At 45.0% G+C, this 20,055-nt stretch overlaps 1 protein-coding gene across 24 annotated transcripts in view; it reads left to right on the top strand.

Annotated features, from left to right (window-relative positions):
* Positions 1-20,055, top strand: part of afdna (afadin, adherens junction formation factor a) — an 87,551-nt gene that overhangs the window by 34,575 nt on the left and 32,921 nt on the right. For 13 of the 24 annotated variants that reach the window (XR_012928318.1, XR_012928317.1, XM_076037800.1 and 10 more), the window contains 13 exons: positions 1-36; positions 1,145-1,395; positions 4,592-4,664; positions 5,485-5,555; positions 5,650-5,717; positions 7,616-7,821; positions 9,716-9,736; positions 12,018-12,163; positions 13,033-13,127; positions 13,945-14,210; positions 15,789-15,932; positions 16,468-16,666; positions 17,246-17,352. The exon at positions 1-36 is cut by the window's left edge and continues 59 nt beyond it. Coding sequence is in view for 22 of the 24 variants with exons in the window: in XM_076037800.1 (XP_075893915.1) it covers positions 1-36; positions 1,145-1,395; positions 4,592-4,664; positions 5,485-5,555; positions 5,650-5,717; positions 7,616-7,821; positions 9,716-9,736; positions 12,018-12,163; positions 13,033-13,127; positions 13,945-14,210; positions 15,789-15,932; positions 16,468-16,666; positions 17,246-17,352 (1,683 nt within the window). In the remaining 2 variants the exon portion in view is untranslated. The remainder of the gene's footprint in view (positions 37-1,144; positions 1,396-4,591; positions 4,665-5,484; positions 5,556-5,649; positions 5,718-7,615; positions 7,822-9,715; positions 9,737-12,017; positions 12,164-13,032; positions 13,128-13,944; positions 14,211-15,788; positions 15,933-16,467; positions 16,667-17,245; positions 17,353-20,055) is intronic. The other 11 variants (XM_076037812.1, XM_076037797.1, XM_076037814.1 and 8 more) reach the window with 3 other exon arrangements.

Below are 20,055 nucleotides of genomic sequence, written 5' to 3'. Positions count from 1 at the left end.
GTCGGCTCGGACTGCACGGAGGACGGAGCCATCCAGGTATCTGTCCTTTCTCGATAGAGGAATAGTATTTAAAGGTCCAGTGTGTAAAGTTTTGACTTGATAAAAGTGTAACAGTCTACAAATACACTACCAGTTAAAATTGTTCTATTTACGTTGTACACTCTCACTCAAGGCATCATAACTGTGAATGAACACGCATGGAATGTGTATTAAACAAAAAAGTGTGAAATAACTCCAGCAAGTTTTCTATTTTACATGATCTAGAATAGCCACCCTTCATATAAAATATTTATAACGTAACATATTTAGGTCTTGGTCATACATTTTAGGTCTTCAGTATGTATCTACAGCGTAGAAAGTAGTAAAAATAAATAAGAAACAGGTGTGTCCAAAACTTCTGACTGGTAGTGCACATGAATCAAAGTCGATACTCGCAGTACAAAAAAAGTAATTTGGGTTTTTTCTTCCCTTAGAACGGTTCTTATGTATATTATAATACACAATAAGGAAGACTGCCTGACAGGTTCCCCCAAATCCAAAACGCGCTGGCGGGCGGGGTTCCTTAAAAATTTTACACACTGCACCTTTTACAATTGTTGATTTCCTTAGTAGATCATTTGTGCCAGGGGGAAGGAAAAAAAACAACAGCTTTTACCAGTTACTGTACGGTTTTTGTTTTTATTTATCGATGAGCTGCATGTTGTTAGATATGTTTTTTCAGTAATTTGAAACATCATTTATTGAATTTTCCCTTTAACTAAATGGAATTTGTTTGCTGAAGTCTTTGCAAATATCCGTCAAGACGGACTTGACTCTCCATTTGTTTTCTTCCTGCACATTTGATGTAATTAGTGGCTGTCATCAGTGCCTGTTCCATGGTATAAAATCAGAGGAACACATCGCTTCTCTCACTTATTTTGTTTATTTTAAATTTTATTTTAGAACAGGGAGTCAATTATTCAGATTTTTCAATACAAATCAGTCTACCTCACAACACGTGTGTTCCAGAATCTGAAACGCATGCAGTTCATTGCAATGTAATGATATTACTTCCGCAAGTCTCGCGTTTGACTTGTTTCCTCGGAAGCTCTTCCTGACTCTCCTCCCACTTTCTTCCTCTCCCCCCTTCGCTGCCTGGGTCCAGCTGCTCGGCCCGGGCATCCTGCCCCACCACTGCAACCTCATGCACACGGAGGGCATGGTCACGGTGACGCCGCACGGGCCCGACGCCGACACCTTCGTGGACGGCCAGCGGGTCACCGAGACGACGGTGCTGCGCTCGGGATCCACGCTGCAGTTCGGCTCGGCGCACGTCTTCAAGTTCGTGGACCCCATGTTCGACCAGGGCGGGAAGAGGGAGCCGGCAGCCTTAATGAGAGGCCGGCACAAATCTGGGTGAGTGGCGAGTAAAAAGAGAGAGAGGGAGAGAGAGAGAGAGAGACTTCTGTTCCCTCTTATATCCTTATTTTAATTCCTTTTGTTCCTCCTCACGCGCTGCTTTCTTACGTTTGCAAGTGGGGAAAAAGACTGTGTGTGTGTGTGTGTGTGTGTGTGTGTGTGTGTGTGTGTGTGTGTGTGTGTGTGTGTGTGTGTGTGTGTGTGTGTGTGTGTGTGTGTGTGTGTGTGTGTGTGTGAGAGAGGAGGGCGGAGAGCATGAGGTTTGGTGTTGGCAGGCCGAGCGAAGAGATGAAGGGAAGGAAAAGGGGGCGGAGGGAAAACTGGGGTTTTGAGCACATGGAGCGAATGAAGGGGAAATAAGAGAGGAAGAGCAGAGGTCCGGGGTTACGGCGGGCAGGCTGCCCTCTAATCTGATGTCGCTGGGTGTGGCCGTCGCGCCGCTCGCAGCCGTTTTCACACACACACACACAAGCCAGCGGGAGACATACGGGGTCGAGAGCGGAGCCGATTGTGTGCCGTCGGAGGACAAAACGGCAGGTTTTCGTTTGGACGGGGACGTCTGATGATTTGACGGAGGACTGATTGGAAAATCAAGTGGAGGCGTGTGTAAGTAGGCGACAGTGTGTGGATGAGTCCTTGGAAGTTTAGTCGGTCAGTTCCTTCGGATAGCTGTTCAGTTGTGGTTTGAAGGATCTAACTCAGCCCCCGAAGCTTGGGATTGTTTTGTTGGTTTCGCTTTAGGCTTTAAGTCGAGGAAGCGCAAAACCCGTAATGAAACTCTTATTTTGCCTGTTTACGGTGACATTGAGTTAATCTTATATCCTGGAATTCTCCAGACTAAAGTGAGAAAACAAACAAACCAGCCTCTGTGCCCATGGCAACTGGCAACTGATTGTGTTTCATTGCCTCTCTGCTTGTGGCAATTACTTGGGCTCTGTTGGCAACGTCAACTACCTGCAAATTGTACATTAAATGCCATTAACATTCAACAAGTCTCACTTTGAAGAACTCGTCAACAGCCGGTCAGTTGTTTTAGGGTCGCGCCCTCATTTACTCTGGTGGCCACAGGTTGAGCCGTTGGGTTTAATGAATGAAGTTCAAACCGGTCGAGTTCGCTCACCGCGGTAGTCCAATGGACGAGGAAAGGCAAACAGCCAATTAAACAGCTTGTAACTCAATAGGTCCCGTGGTGTTGACGAAGAGAAGCTCCAGCTGCTGCTCAAACCTGTTGTGTTCTGGTTTTGTCGGAATATAACCTAATTGTCCTTGTGGTGAAAGCTCATTCTCTGGGAATGTCTCAGCTTCTTGGCATCGCAACAGAGTTACAAATCAGTCGTTTACAGTTTGCAAACAAGCCGCTCCGTTGCCTTTCCTGAAACTGCTGCCGAGGGCGGGGGCGGGGGCGGGGGGGACTTATTTGCATCCTTTAGCGAGATGATTTCAGATCCCTAGTGGCTGACAGCCGTGATGGGACACATACCTGAATCAACAGCACGGTGTGTGAGGTGACGAGAACCCGTCTGACCTCCGTCGCAGCTATGCAGACATGCTTCAGACAGTCAGACTGTCCCAACTGCGAAGATGTGCCGCCAGCGCGGCAAATGAGAAAGAGGGGGTGGGATTAGGTGTTGGGAAAGCGTAGCATATGCTGAAGTCAAAGAATCTTAGCAATAGCAAAACAACACTGGTGGACAGCGAAGGAAGGAGAGATATCGCAGCTCTTCCCAGACAGACTCCAGTTGGCTTCAGTCAATTTGACAAAGTGTGTAGTTTGCGATCCCTTATCTGACACGGTCGTTAAAGGTTATGTCTGCAGTAGTTGGAGATTTTGAAGAAGAAACTGTGACATCAAGTGGTTACATTTTAGATTGTAGCGCTCTTTCCATACCATCCCTCTCCCGAGCTTGCCAGTGAACTACGGTGGCTTGCGAACACAAACCTGAATACCTCGTCCACCTTCTTCTTTGTTGGTTCATTGAAGGACGCAAGCAGTCACCCTAATTATGAAATGTGCGGTCACATGAGCTGGACTGTCCACACCAGGCTTCCTTAGGGATAGGGTGCAAGATGGCAGCTAACTGGGAGCAAGACCCTTGATTTATGTATATTCTTATACACATATAAGAACCATTCTAAGGGTTGGAAAACCAAATGACTTTCATTGTACTGCAAGTACACACTTTTGTTAATGTATTCATGGGCAGTGCAAAAATCATAAATTAAGCCAAATTTATCACACTGGACCTTTAAATGTGTGACTCCCAGCCTTTGCGATGCCTGTCAGTCTGTTAGCGTTTACTCAGAGTCTCCTTAGCAGACGGCCACTGTGAGAATCGCATAGCGTGTCTCCGGCTTCAGCCCGGCCCGAGTCCATTCCATTGTTCCAGTCATTTGTATTGGCAGCATTTTTCATATTTGGAAGTCTCGGATGCAACATTGCAGTGCACGGTGGCACAGTGTTAAGCTACGTCAACAGTTCCCAAACCCGAGGGGGAGAAAAAAAAAAAAAAAAGCACCTGGAAGAGTAAGTGCGGATGAAAAATAGGTCAGGGGAGGCTTAGAGCAGAGTTAGCGTATAGCTGGAGCCTCGCCTGAGGAAGAAAAGAAAGAAATTGAAGGCATAGCTAAGAAGCAAGGTGTCATATTTGGGCGTTTGGAAATCATTAAGGATGCGGTTTCTCTCTCGTCAGCTCCCTTCTGTTTTAATTGCTGTTGTCTCATTCATTTTTTCCCCCTTGTTTATTTGACGTTGGCGTCTCGTGGGGCGTGGAAACCCTTTAAACCCCGACTGCTGTCGCTCGCAATAACTGGCTGAACGATACGGAGGGAGATGGAGAGAATGACAGCGAGAGAGAGAGAGAGAGAGAGAGAGAGAGAGAGGGAGAACCTGTGCAACCAGTACTCTGCGAGGACTCCTCCGCCCAATTACGCTCTTACGCGAGTTGGTGCGATTGTGTGCACAGTGCAAACCGTGCTGTCTGCACATGTCAGTGAGTCATGTGTTTGCCGCATCCCTCGCTCCTCTCTCCTCCCTGGCAACGGCGGGTTGGGGGGTTTTGGGAGTGTGCGAGTCTGCGTGTGCCTGGATTATGTGGGAGCGCTTGTCGTGTCGGTTAATGAGAAGTCGGCAGCAGCAGCGACGACGCACATTTCCTAAATCCGCCTCCCTGCCTCATGTGTGTCTCCGCCGCAGCAGCAGCGTACCCGAAACCACCTTTGACCTTCACGGGGACGTCCACAGCGGAGCGGCGCTGCCCACCAGCAAGGTAACGCACGTGCACGCACCGCACCGGACCGGTCGGCGTTGTTGCTTCGATCACTGGATCTGTGGGGAAAGCGTTAGATCGGTCGCTCCGGTTTTATTGCGAGGGCCGGATCACTGTCACAAGTCGAGTTAGCCGACATTATTTGTTTTACGCACGGGGTCTGGCATTACGGCATTAAGTATTAGAGATCGGAGGTTGAAACTGTGTTTTCTGAGCTCTGTAAAAATAATGTTTACGGACGGCGGCTAATGTCTGTTTCACGTGCGTTACCCAAAACAATAATGCCGAGGGGCCTCAAACAGTCATTTTCAAGGCCTGCGCCTCCACCTCCTGTTTGTTTCGCTATTTCATCATCAGTCTCAAATATTACAATAAATGATTATTTTTTTAAATTAACGTAAGTCAAAGATCAGACGCAACAGTTTAAAGCTAGATATTTTTGCTTTAATTGTGCCTTATTTTGAATTTAAAGGACCAGTGTTTCAAATTTCTAAGGAATTTTAAAGAGGGAATTTTAAGGTAACTGTCTGGCGGGCTTTCTTAAACGAAGGCGTAAGCAAGGTGGCGGCTAACTAGGATGCGAGACCCTTGCTCTGTGTACAGTATATTCTTCTAGAACCACTCTATGTGCAGGAAGGCCAAATGACTTTTATTGTACTGCGAGTATGCACTTTTATTAATGTATTTATGGGCAGTATGTTGAGCTTTTACACACTGGGCCTGTAAAGTAAACAGCGCGGCACACATTTCATTGACACCGATTGATTTTTTTTTTTTTTCGCACACTTTTAACGTCGCCTATTGAACTGTGCTTGCGCAGAGCTCCGGGAAGCTGGAGATGGAGAGGGGCATGGTCAAACCCATGATCAGAGGAGAACAGCAGGACAGCAGGTCAGTCTCTCTCCCTCGCTCTCATTCATACATCCATGGCTGCCCCTAACCTCACTCCGCTCCCCCTTTTTTTTTTTTTTTTTTGCCCTATAAGGTCTCAGGACATGCCGGCGGACAGAGCGGAGTTGACCCTGCCAGCTGGCATCGAGTTCAGAGACAACTGTGAGTACTAATGTGTGTCAACTCTGCCCCTGTCCTTTCCCCGCTCTTTGCGTTGCCTAAAAACACTCAATAACTGGAAACTATTGAGTTCTATTCAGTGCGAAGCAGTGCAGACTGATGTTTAGTGATACATGTGGGGTTTTTTTTGTGTGTTTTTTTTTTTAAATAAATATCTTTTCTGTTCCTGAGTTTTGCCAACTCAGATTCTCTATTTTCCGGTTGCCTCCTACAAGATATGATTTCAATAAAAGCGTTTGCCATTTCCAGTCCAGCTCACCTTGTCAGGGTTTTGGGAAGTGAACTGATTAATCACCGCTGAGCACACAAACAAGGAAAACATCCGGTCCTTGATATTGAATTGATGGTCTGCGCTGCCTTCTGCCCACACCCTTGTTAGCTTTGCTAAGTCAAACACAGCCTCAGTCAGTAGAGCTCTGCTGTGTTGGAACCGCACGTTGCTCCGCTAAAAGTAGAACGTCAAAAACAAAAAGGTTTCACGTCACAAGCCAACGCCATCGCTTGTCCCGGTTCGGGTCATGACCTCGACTGTTGTCGAAGCAGCAATATTTTCACTATAAACGGTGACTTGTGATTTATCTCAGTTGCCACCGCGAGTCAAAAGTCTAGTTTATTTTTGTGACGCCTGACGGTTTCCCCACATTCCCCCTCCGGCCAGAACTCCTCCAGCTGTTTGCTCTCTATTTCTGACGCTCACACGTATGACTCACTGTCGGTGTGTCGCGAGCGAGTCTATTTTATCCCGCGGGAACCAGAGAGTTCTGCTCTGTCGTTCGGCCTCAAACACACTGGGGGAAAAAACGCTCCGAGAGGCGGCCGGCGTGTGACTTTTCCGCGCTGGTCGTCTTCAGGTTTTCTTAAGGGGCGTTGGCACCGTGCAGCTGCCACCAGTTTGACATCAGTATCATTAGATATCTTGTTTTTTTTGTTGGATGATTGGATGCTTTTTTGACACCAAACTTGGAACAGCAGCAAAAAAAATACATTGCCATCAGAGCACAAAACTTTAATTTTCCGTTTTCACTGATGATTCAAATCCGGACTTCCTCCACATTAAGTCGTATTCCTGTCCTTCGTCACCCTTGGAAGAAATGTTGCTTTTTGGTTCATATTGATCCATCTGAATGAAGTGGACTCACACTTAAGGCAGCTCTAGGTAACTTTCGATCGGAATGGAGAAGTGACAACGTAAACACGCTGCAGCGCTAGTTTATTGATGTGGGGAAATACAAATAGTCGCCCGGCTGGAGCGCTCGTATGTGTTCAGGAAAAGCACCAATATGAAATGCAAAACAGACATCGACAGTAACGTTGTAGCAAACGCTCAACACTTTTATTACTTCGTCTTTCATCGAGGTTAATTATTGGGTTCCATTCCGTCATTTTATAATCTTATGTATTTGTAATAGTAGTATGTAAAACCGGCCCTAAATAAACGTGTGACGTTGCCGTATAGTGGTTCGTCCGGTGTGTCGGGTCGCTCTTGAAACTGAGTTTGGAATCATAATTTTATGGTCGAAAAGTTACCTACAGCTGCTTTAAGACTTCTTTTGAAAGACACTAGTTTTCACTATGACGTAAATAAAAGTTTGCAAGTGTCTTGGGCTCACACCCTTATAGTTTGAAAGCCAATCGCCAGCGTCGACTTTAGATCTTGACACATTTACGCCAAATGACGATTGGCTCTCGCCGGTGATTCATTTTTCGATAGTCAATAGGATCTTAGCATTTCAGTCGGTGCCACAAACGTATCGACTTATCGATGAGTGTGTCAGCGCAATTGATTATTTTTAATGGCCGAGATTGGAGCTGCGTTGACGTCGATTGAGCTATCTGTGGTCTGATTTTTCGCCGACGTTCCGTCTCCCCCCCACCCGCAGCCGAGGACACCTTCCTGACGGCCATCATCAACTACACCAACAGCTCCACGGTCCACTTCAAGCTCTCGCCCACGTACGTCCTGTACATGGCCTGCCGCTACGTCCTGTCGCCGTCCTACCGGCCCGACATGTCGCCGTCCGAGCGGACGCACAAAGTCATTGCCATCGTGAACAAGATGGTGAGCATGATGGAGGGCGTCATCCAGGTCAGTAGCACTCCTCTCTTGTTTCTTTGACGGCAGAGCCGACGTGACCTTGTTGGAAGTCGATTCGTCATCCGTTTTTTGTCTTCTGCTGCCATTACTTTGTCCGTGCGGGTTTTTTTGTACAGCCCATCCTTCACACTTCACGTGCGCGCTAAAACATGCGACCTGTGTGCGTGTGGTGCTCTGATTCCCCACTATTTGAAGGTAGTCTTAGAAACTGATGCGCTTGCATTTCTTATGAGGTACGCCCGACTGTTCACAACTTTCCTCCTCAAGTTCCCTCTACGGTACCACTTTGACCGTGTGTGTCTGTGAGTGCGTGCACGTGTGTTTTTCTGTCTATATCTTTGTCCCGTCACTAGAATTCAACAGTAAAATTCCCATGGCCCAAAACCTGCAGCAACTTAAACATTAAGTGTGTAATATTTGGAGATTCCGAGGAGAAACAGCGACATCAAGTGGTCACATTTTAGATTGCATCACTCTTACACTCCCCCTCCCTCTCCTAAGCGTGCCGGTGAACTACAGTCGTCTGCACTCACAGACTTGGTTCACCTTCTTCTTCATTGGTTTAATTGAGGACTCGAACGTTCACCCGCCTAACAGTGTGTTCCTAATTACGAAACGCGCTAGCTAATTTATTAGGTTATTTATTAGCTAATTCGCTAATTTATTTGGCTAACAAAGAGGACAAGTCTCCCATGTGACGCTCTGTTTTTTTTTTTTTTTTTTTTTTTGGTTTAACTTAAGATACAACATGAGGTGACTTTGTAGACATTTTATTCAACAAAAGTTCAACAAAATGTATGTATGTATGTATTGTACTTTGAACCCATAAGATATTATATAGATACAGTAAATATTTTTTACAATCCACTTGGGAGAACTTTGGGTAATTCAGATTTGCCTTGAAAACACACACATGTGCTAATGTCCACACAGAGATGTGAGCGGCAGTAGAAATAATTTATTCAGGAACTTTCTCACAAGGTCACTAAACGAGACCGCTGTTATTAGTTTGTGTTAGAGTAAATTTTTTTCCTGTGCTTTGGGAAAATATCCCTTACTTCTACGGAATTTGAATAGGCTTATTGTTTCGCAAGTCATTTAGGGTGGCGTGTGGGTCATTCTCATTCTCAGGAAAAATGCAGTATTTTCAGACCTTGCGCGGGATATTAAAAACCTCAATTCCCATAAAGTCCAAAAAACTTGCTTCCACAGGGAGGGTGTTATCCTTTCTGGAGCGGCGAGGGTTGCCATTTTCTCACCGAGCTGACCTTGAGTTTATTTTAGTTGCTCGGTCACATTTTATGCAGTTGTTTCAAAACTGCACACTGTCAAAACACCCCCCCGCTATAAAAGCTGCTCTTCGAAATTGTGCATTTCTGCTTTTTTTTTTTTTTTGGCATTTTAGGGACTGCCTAGCCTATCATATGTAGTTGTTAATTTCTTGTCTGTAAATCATTTTTGTTGATTTATTAACAAAGATGTTAAATGCACCAGTGTGAGAAACAGTCCCCAGCTAGTTTTATACTGCTGCTGTTCTTTACTTTTCTTTGTTTGTCTTTGTAAAAACACTTTCTTCATGGAGATTTGAACCAAAATGTTTTTTTTCCTTTACCGTGTTTGGTTTCCAGCTGACCCTTCATCAGTTATTTTCTCAAACTGATCTCAGATGGCTTCACGTTGTAAACCATGATCACGTGTTTGTCAAAGTTTGTTGTACGTGTGATACATGGCTGTGTCCATACTGTAGCTGTTGACGTGTTTTCTCTCTGTCCTGTGAACGTGTCCTCCTCCTCCTCCTCCTCTTCTTCCTCTTCTTTCTCATCCTACTCCTCCTCCTCCTCCTCCTCCTCTTCCTCCTCTGTCTCCCCGTTCTCCTTTCATCCAGGAGATCCGTGAAGGGGATCAGGTAGGATAGCACATTAGCACACCGTGACATGGCTGCCACAGACCCGTCTACCTTCTTCCCTCATTCTAACTTTCTCTCTTAACCTCTCTTTTGGCGTGAGCGACACTGATTAAATAACCAGCATAAGTCGACAATGTAGCATAAACGGAACCAAAGTGCATGTCGCTTTCGGAAAAATAATTTACTAGTGGCGGGGGGAGTATACGGAATCACTGCCCGATTTTAACATCTGCTCTAGCTAGGACAGCTACAGATGCGAGTAAACAAATGTAGCCCGTTAGCATAGTAGCGAGTTGATTGGAAACGGCGGTGTTTCGTCCTCATGTACAGCCCGCAAGAAAGTTTGGGATTCCGGTCTCGGTGCCAATACCAGGGTTAAGTACGCTACTCGTACTCGTAAAGTAAGTGCTGATACCAGTTGTATATGTGGAAGAAAACATGTAACGGCCTTATTAAGTACTCGGTATCTGTGAGTACTGAAAAGCAAGTACCTTTATTCTACTCACTGTAAAAAAAAAAAAAAGTGGTATTGGTATGCTCCTAAAGAATTTCTTTTTTTGAAAATAGACATTTTTTTAATAGTTTTGTATAGTCTCATCTATTTTTATTTATTTATTTTTTTATTGCCAGTGTAAGTCAGGTGCTAATACATCGCGTCCCTTAAATGTTCTCATCAGATTAGAGAATGTTTTGGCGAAATAATAATGGCACGATTAAAATAAAAACTCAAAGCTAGATTTTAAATGGCACTTTTAGGTCCACTGTCTTTCCGTAGAGTTCGTTTAAAGTCACACAGACTAAATTTCTAAAATCATGTCGCTCAACCTCATCACTGACTACCCCCTCTCGGCACCTGCCTCTGAAAAGCGTCTCCACTTCTCTCCTCTCTCTCCCCCCGCTGCTCTCTGACCGCTTCTTTAAAACCAACCCTTCATTGTTGCTGCTGCTTCTTTTTCTCCATTCTAACAGAGATGTAAGACAAAGCCGTAATAATCCGTCTTCCCACAGCTGGAAAAACTAAGCAACAACAGCAACACCATCCCAACTAATTTCATTCAGCTTCCTGGACCTGCCTGGTACTAAAAAGATATAAAAATAAAAAAAAATAAAAAAATCCAAACAAAGCCAAAACAGCGCAAAACCAAAGCAACCATCCTTCGCCATCGCTGCTCCATCTTTAATTCTGGCACCTGTTTTTGTGTGACATCCATGTCTTGCTTTCCCTGCTCAACGTTGTGGATAAGAGACGAGTTCCGTCGCTTCAACCTCCTCTGCCTCATTTGTCCGTTTTGAATGTAACAAATGTTCTTAACGTTCCCCTCTGTTTTTTTATTTTTTTATTTTCTTGTCACATGTTGTTCTGGATGCTCTCGGCTCCACGTCTCATCCTTTGGCTGATCTGAATGAAGGGTTAATTTGCATTTTTGATGCGTTTTTTTTTTTTTTTCCAAGGCGGGGATAGATGAGTGCCAGAGAGAGGCCCTCCCTCTCTGACACGGGACGCCTGTGACATTAACCAATCGGCTCCTCAGACACCAAGTTTTGTTCTTCTGCCAAAGGGGAAAATATTGCGATTACTGATGTTTAATTTTTGTAATTATGCGGAAGATTTCAAGTTTAAAAAAATGCTCGGTACAGCTTATGATATCCACAGTCAAGTGGCAACTTTGGCTCAATGTCCCTTTTTTAAGTGTTTTTTGTGATTTCCTTCAGTTCTTCGCCAGTGTGTGCAAACCTAATTGCGTTTTCTCTGTAGCGATTGCCTAGTCTTGTTTGTCAATGTGAAAAAATTGTCATTGTGCGTATTTTCCAAAGACCGGCACACGAATGGGGGGAAAAAATATATTTATTTATATAGATTATTTAAAAAGAACAAAGCTGGTGTCTGGTGATCTCATACAGGGATGTGTGTCTGGGAGGAGGATGAAGTGGTCACCAATGTCTTATTTTGAGAAAAAAACAACAACTCTAAATGGCTACAAAGATTTTGAATTGAGCTTTAGAAACCACTTTCTTGCTGGGTGACAGCGATGACTGCTCCTCCTCTCAGCACTGGGATGGGCTGGAGAGAGAGAGGGAGGGAGGGAGGGAGGGAGGTGAAGGGAAGGGCATGAGTCTATCCCCAAAGTAACAACTGCACCTTCTGGCTGCCACTCAAAACTCCTTCCTTTCAATATTCAACTCATCCGATTGTCCTTCCCGCTGCCGCTCTAACAACGCCCTCCTCTGTCTCTTCACCCCCGCCCCCCTGTGTCACGTGCCTGCGCTCGATGCCTTGCAGAAGCAGAAGAACATCGCGGGAGCGCTGGCCTTCTGGATGGCCAACGCCTCAGAGCTGCTCAACTTTGTCAAGCAGGACCGAGACCTGAACCGCGTCACGCTCGACGCCCAGGACATCCTCGCCCACCTGGTTCAGATGGCCTTCAAGTGAGTCTGTGGAGGAGGGTGTTTCCTTTTGTTTTTTCTAATGGGATTAAATCACGAGCGGCGACAATTTTTGGCTGGAAAATGAGAATTGCAGTCTGTTGGCAGATGCCGTTGTAGGGACAGAATCTGTCCGGGGCGACGGAATGTGTCCGGGGTTCCTACGGCAACTCTATCAGGACTTGCTGTAGGACCCAAACTACAGGACCCAAACTACAAACTACATCGCGGTCGGATAAATAGATAGAAAAGTAGAAAGACAGATGGATATAAGTATTTATACATATGTATAATGGCTAGAACGAAGAACAAACGATAGATAGATTGTTTGTTCATTCTTCCATTTGTTCACTCGACTGCAATGTAGATGGATGGATAGAGAGATGGCTATCGCTCTATCGTTCGTTTTTTACCGTTTGTTCGCCGGACCCCGTCCAATGACGTCACATACGGCAAGTCTATTACGACAAACTATATATCGCGGTAGAATGAAAAAACTGGAAAAAAAACGAACAATAGTTAGATGATGGCCCATCTATCTATCTATCTGTTACGAGTTCGTTCTATCCTTTATATACAATATAATTCTATCCATCTATCTTTTCTATCTTTTTATCCGACGGCGACGTAGTTTGTCCTAATGGAGTTGCTTTAGGATCCCCGACACATTCCGTCGCCCCGGACAGATTCTGTACCGACACCGTGCCGCCTGTGAATGATCGTTTTTCACGATTTGTAGAACAAAGTTGCCAGGATGGAACGAAAAAGAAAAATCATCCTTCCTCAAAGAGCAGAAACCTGGTTCAGTGTGTTTTTGCTCCTTGATGCTGAGGGGTCTTGCCTTCAACCAAACTTGTCGTGCGTACCTGCAGGTACCTGGTCCACTGTCTTCAGGCTGATCTGAACAATTACATGCCCGCCTTCCTGGACGACCCAGAGGAACACAACCCACAGAGGCCTAAGATTGGTAAATCAACACACGCTCGTCATTCTTTCTTTTTTGCTTCAACACTTTGAAAAGGATCTACTGGCTTGCTACTTGCGCAGGTGTTGGCAATTTTATTTTCACGTCTGTGATTTCTGGAATTTCTTTTTTCCTGCCTTCAGCCTTGTGCGCTGAGAATTTGACTTGGCAAACGTTCTGTTGGGGCAAAACACTGGTGCGGCGGTTGGCTGGGGAGCCTCACGGGATCAGGGCTGGGTACCATTCCAAATTTTTTAACACGCTGCCAATTTCAATACTTTGGTTTTGATACAGATTCCAGAGTGATGCTTTTTTTTTTTTTACCGTAACAGATGTTTTAAAACCAGTTTCAGCGAAAACAACAATACGTTGCCGTTACATGCCGTTCACAAAACTTTTATTTTACGTTTTTACTGGGGATTCGAATCAGGATTTCCTCCAGATGAAGTCGTATTCTTCAAGACATCCTTGAAACAAATGTTGCTTGGACCTCTTTGGCATGACACTCATTGTTTACTCTTAACGCAGATAAAAGTTTGCGAGTGTCTTTCGTTCACACCTCTATAATGTGAAAGCCACTCGCTGGCAACTTTACCTCTTGACACACGTATGCCAAATGATTATTGGCTCACAGACGCTAAGATTTACTCTGTTAGATATCGGAATTTTGGTACTGAAAGATTATTCATTTTTGTATATTCAATATTTAATGGGATCGAAGCGTTCAAATGGATGAGTGAAAATGTCCCACGAGCCTCATGCGAGTTTCCTCCTCCTCCTCCTCCGCCTCCTCCGCCTCCTCCTCCTCCCGACTCGGCAGAGGACGTCCTGCACACCCTGACGGGGGCGATGTCGCTGCTGCGGCGGTGCCGCGTCAACGCCGCCCTGACCATCCAGCTCTTCTCGCAACTCTTCCACTTCATCAACATGTGGCTCTTCAACAAGCTGGTGACGGACACCGACTCGGGCCTGTGCTGCCACTACTGGGGCGCCATCCTGCGGCAGCAGCTCAGCCACATCGAGGCCTGGGCGGAGAAACAGGGTCTGGAGCTGGCCGCCGACTGCCACCTCAGTCGAATTGTACAAGTAAGTGTGTGTGTGTGTGTGTGTGTGTGTGTGTGCCTGCGCGTTTGCAGTTGCTTTGGAGCCAGTTTGTTGATGAATTGTTTTTTATAACGGTAGCTTGTGGCAGCTATTGTTCATGACCTGCCTAATACAATGTTTGTTGTGCGTAGAGATGCAACGGTATGAAAATTTCACCTCACGGTTGTCGTGACCAAAATTTTCACGATTTTCATTATTATCACGGTATTGTTGAAATGTGTTCAAAATGCTAAGAAATAAGTAAAAGCACTTATGTGCACACTGAAATTATTTAACCAAGTTTTATTTTGAAAACACAAATAAAAGAACAAGTAATTCCTCTAGGATGCTGTTTTCCGTTTGGAGTTCAGGTAAACATGGGAGTCAGGTAAAGCTACTTTAAGGACGGCTGGTTGGGGTGAGGGATAAGGTTGGGTGCAGGTTAAAGTGAGGGGAACACATCTCGACGGGTGAACAGATCTCGACATCACACCGGCACCCGGAGCTACGACGGAGGTTATAACGTTAGCAGCGCAGCTAGCATTGTACCGGAGCGGAAACGGACCGAACACACACCTCGAGTATAATTATTGTGCGTCTGCCCCAATTCTGAAGCAGCGTCGGCAATAAATAAGAAACAGAAGATGCTGTTTTGCTGCTGTTTGTGCCGTGTGCAGAGACCTGCAGACGCGACTTGCTAATCGCACAAACAATGTGTTTTTCTTAGCAATGAGCAGGTTTTCAAACCGCAGTAATCCAACACGGTTTTAATGGTTATCTAGGTTTTGAAACAATAACTAACCGTCTGACTTCTTTTTTTTTTTTTCCCCCACCGCGGTTTATAATTTTTTACCGGTAATCATTACATTCCTTCCTAATACATTGTTTGTCGTGCGGTAAATGTTACTGGGAGGTTGACAACAACAAAAAAATTGAGGGGAAGAAAACAAACGTGATGTTTTATTGACGTGCTTAACAACACTGTTGTTGTTTTTCGAAAACTAAAAACAGTTTTCGAACGCACGCACACGTCGTCCTTCCTTTTCCAAAACACGAGCTTCCCCGACAACGTGGTCCCGTTACGCAACGCATTCGTTCGGGCAATTTTGAATTCGTTCACGCCTCCTCCTGCAACGCAGCTGTCATCAGGTTGTGATTATTGCGTTGTTTGGAAGCGCGGCGGCGCGAGGAAACACAACCACTGGCCTTTTCACACCGGCGGAAAGACTCCATGGAGCCGTGCAGGGTCATGTTGTAGCGCTCCTGCTGCTTTCAGTAGGCAAGTGAACAACTACAAGATAATGACTCGACTTCAAGGTTGGTTTGTTGCATACATAGAAGGTGCAAAATAACAATTACCTGCTTAGCAACCTAATCCAGTCGCTGCCGGGGTGAACCGTTCCTGGTGTGATACGAAACTAAAGGTGAACAAACTGCACAAATGCGCTATTGTCGAACACATACAGGGAGTGTGATTGCTGATGACACGTGAAAGAATACCTCATCACAGGCTTTTGTCGCAGCATAATGCAGAGATTGACAAGGCGCGAGGACCTGAAGAATTCACTCTCTCCCCTCCAGGCCACCACCCTGCTGACCATGGACAAGTACTCCATGCAGGACGTGCAGAACATCCACAACACCTGCTTCAAGCTCAACTCCCTGCAGCTCCACGCCCTCATGACCAACTACCACTGTGCCCCAGATGAGCCTTACATCCCGCCTGTAAGAGACAGAGAGGAATTAAAAAAAAAAAAAAAATTCAAGTAGTGGAAGAAAGTTTTTGGACACCCTTAAAAGATTATTGTCATTAAATGTTTTCCAGAGGGTTTTTTTTATAGTGTGTGTTTGAAAAGGTTTTGGCTGCATCAGAGACGTGCAAACAAACGGAACGGTTTTTGCACATAAGACAAAATAAGAAAACTAAACTATTGTAGTTCTTACAGTTGTAGTCGTTGTTGCATCCTGCTGAATCATCCAGTTCTGAGCTGGATGGAACAGTGCACGTGCAGCATGGGGGTAAATGTTGGTGACTGCACTAAAATAAACTGCACTTGGACACTGAAGACTGATTCTTAGCGCAGCACAGTACACAAATGCATAAGGTGTCTGAAAACTATTTTCCACCACTGCATTGCCTCTTAATTTAAGCTGAGCGGCGTTTGCTATTGTGCAATTTGCAAACCGGCCATCATGAATGAATTCAAATTAGCCTGTGAGGCCGCCACTGCGTTTGACTCCTGTCCAAACGTGTGCGCAGGAACTGATAGACCACGTGGTGGCAGTGGCAGAGAACACAGCGGACGAGCTGGCGAGGAGCGACGGCAGGGAGGTTCAGCTGGAGGAGGACCCGGACCTCCAGCTGCCTTTCCTCCTCCCAGAAGACGGATACTCCTGCGACGTGGTGCGCAGCCTCCCCAATGGCCTGCAGGACTTCCTGGAACCACTGCTGCAGAGAGGTGAGGACCGACCGTGTAATATAAACCTTGCTACTTCTTTTATTTATGTATATGTATATACATGTGTGTAAATATGCATGTCAATATATATATATATATGTATATATATGTGTGTAAATATGCATGTCAATATATATATATATATATATATATATATATATATATATATGTGTGTAAATATGCATGTCAATATATCACATATGTATGTATATATGTGTGTATATGTATATATGAATGTATATGTATATGTGTGTATATACATATATGTATCTATAATATATATACATATACACTCATATATGTATATGTGTGTATATAAATATACACACATATACAAACAAACTTTACTCAATATAAGACTAATTGTTCTTGTGAAATCTTGCACAGTCACACTTCCCTAGAGTTTGAGTAAACTGTTTCTGTCAGTTTTCATAACTTTAAAATACCTCCAAAGCCCGATTTTTCAATGGGACGAACACAATTACCATTTCACCTCCGCTTTTCCTGCCTTGACACAAACAAGATTCACGGGTCATGAAAAGTGCACAATAAATTGAGTGCGATTCCCTCCCCCCACAGGTTTTTGCAGGTTAGTCCCCCACCCGCGCTCCCCGGGCACCTGGACCGTCCACTTCGAGGGAGCGGACTGCGACAGCCACCTCTCTGCTGCTGACAGTTCTGAGATGGTAAGGCCCAGTCGACCGCCGCGCTCATGCACTTACATCTTGCTTCCCGCTTCCCGCTTTGTGCGTGTGTGTATGTGCGTGTCAGGAGTCTCTGAGTTTTAGCAGGTTAAGTACTGCTGACTCTAGAGTTTGCGGCCACTGAAGTATGCGGTTGATCTGACAAGCCGAGACAGCATTAAGTGAGGACACGCAGTCTCGGAACGTCAAGGGCCACAGAAAGATCTTGGAAGATTCTGTTCAGCTACACACAAGCATAACAAAATTATACTTTTTTTTGCTAAGAAAGTAACATTTCACGAATAAGGATAACTCCAGCATGATAGCAAAGTATTTATGACGGAAACCCTAATCTGTTGACGGTAACGTGCTTCATGAAAACATTTTGATTCGGTCAAAGAGGTGAAACACAGGGTTTCCAAGTAGCACGGGTAATTCTTCACATGTGCTCACTCCAGTCACTCCTGTTGACCTTTTTTGGTTAAACCTCTTCCCTCGGCTGCGCCGGACGGCTCCGGCTCCAAATCACACTGAGGTTTAAGGGGGATTTTGCGCCGGAGCCTCCGGCGGTGGAGATCCGTCAAAATGGGACCGTGCGTCACTTTCGCAGGTGAAGCCGGGGCTAAAAAAAAAAAAGGGGGGGGGGGGGAATTCCACAAACCGACACAGTTTGGCTATTTATAGAAACGCGCTCACCTGCACGTCGCCTGCGCAAAACATTTTGTGAACCAGCGTCCGCAATGGTAGCTGACTGGCGCGTCATTACTGGTGGGGCTCTGTTTATGGACGAGGTTTGTCTCCCCTCCCCCTCCCCTCCTCGCGCACTACACAAAAATGGAAGTTAATGCAATAAAGAGAGCTGCGCATGTGCGCGTCTGTAAAAAAAAAAAAAGAGAGAGAGAGAGAGATGACTGCAGTATGTTGTGGCCTCAGTCATGAAACAGTAGAGGAGAAATAAACAGAGCAATTACCCCAGGAAGTAAGTGTGTGTGTGTGTGTGTGTGTGTGTGTGTGTGTGTGTGTGTGCGCGCGCTGTGATGAAGTCTATCATTTGCTGTTCTGGTCTCACTGACTGACTTCTGTAGAGTGACTGGTGTCGATTAAATCGTGTGTGTGTGTGTGTGTGTGGTCCTCTGCTGCAAGGCTTGTGATTACAGTGCCTTCAGAAAGGGGCAATTTACTTTTCATAACAACCACACACACACACACACACACACTTTGAAAAATGGTGTCCAGACTGAAGGGGAGGGTGTGTATGCAGCTCTTTTGAAGCAGGGTTTTTTTTTTATGTACCCTTTTAACACAGTGAAGTGTGTTGTTTTTACTCCCGAAGTGATCAGAGTAATGGGGAAAGAACCTGGAAGTGTTTTATTTTTTTTTATTTCTTTGGAGCGCCGGCAAAATGACACCCAGAGTTTGTGTTGCCTGCGTAAAATCTAAAAAAACTGAATTTCCAAATATCTTTCCTGTAAAGTTGCATTGAATTTAGTGTAAAAAAAGTCAAACCTTTCTGCAAGGCAAATAAGTCAAAATAAGAAAAAATAATGAATTTTTGTAGTTCTTGTCCTCTGGTGGTGTTACAATCTTGCCACAACTTCCTGTTCTGAACTCTGCGCGACGTTGCAGTGATACATTTTTGACATACATTCACATCCAGGTATATTCGAGAAGTTCCCACTGTTTGCTTTCATCCGTTTTGACTGATTCAAACTGGCTGCCTTTTTTTCAAACTTTTTTTTTCTTCTCCGGAGTTAATCAGGGTGTCGACACGCCAGGGGTGTTTTGATCAGAAGCTGCTCGCCAACTGGTTCGGACTTTACTGACACGAAGTGGTCTCAAATTAATATCTTTTTTCGGGGACCTTTATGTTACTCAGCAGAAAGATCTTTTTTTTTTTTTTTTTTCTTTGCTGAAGGCATAAATCTGCTTTACAGTAAAAGCCTTTACGTAAGTGGAGCCGCAGAAAGCCTTAAGTCGGAGAAGCTTAAGGGATAAGTTCCCTTTTCCAAATCCTAAAACTTTGAGAAAAGGCCATAGAGTCAAGAGACCTTTTGCTGTGTGGCCTGCCATCGTTTTGTTCCGCTGCTCTCACAAAATAGATGTTTTTTTTATTTCTAAAGTGTCAGGCGTTGGGACAAAAGGAACACTTCACGGCTAACGGTAGCCGCTCGCAGTTCTCCCTTTCCAATTTGAAATTGTTGCGAAATTTCCGATGCCATCATTTTTCTTGACAAACGAAGAAAGCTTGGTTAAGAAATCCCGATTGTTCTAAACCAGTGGCTCTCAACTGGTGGAGTCTCAGAACCCACATTCTCCCCCCCGTCATAATAAAGTCACAACCCGAATTTATTCCCCGAAAAATAAAAACGCCAGCCCACTTTCTATCATGTCGAGTAAATAAGTCATTGAAATTATTGAGTGAAATCGTGTCCTGCAGAATAATAAATGCCCAACGTTTTCTCTATGAACATATATGTATTTATTTTAAAAGCCGCAAAACCAATCAAACCAGCTCTGCGACCCACTATTTGAGAAACGCTATTCGGAGCAGCCGCTTGAAGACTCTCGTCTGCTTTCCAGCTTGTCGTTGCTACACCTCGCTGTCACAGCGAAGCCTCAGAATCACAGCCATTCAGTGTTTCATCTGCTGCCAAGTTGCTGTAGCGTTTTGCTCTGGCTGCTCCCTAAAAGATTGCGTTCGTCCGA

The sequence above is a fragment of the Nelusetta ayraudi genome, unplaced genomic scaffold, assembly GCF_046127955.1.
Source record: "Nelusetta ayraudi isolate G7.1 ecotype Tasmania unplaced genomic scaffold, CSIRO-AGI_Nayr_v1 ptg000052l, whole genome shotgun sequence".
NCBI classification, from domain to species: domain Eukaryota; kingdom Metazoa; phylum Chordata; class Actinopteri; order Tetraodontiformes; family Monacanthidae; genus Nelusetta; species Nelusetta ayraudi.
The sequence above is the reverse complement of the archived record's forward strand: the minus strand, read 5'-3'. Positions and strand labels throughout refer to the sequence as shown.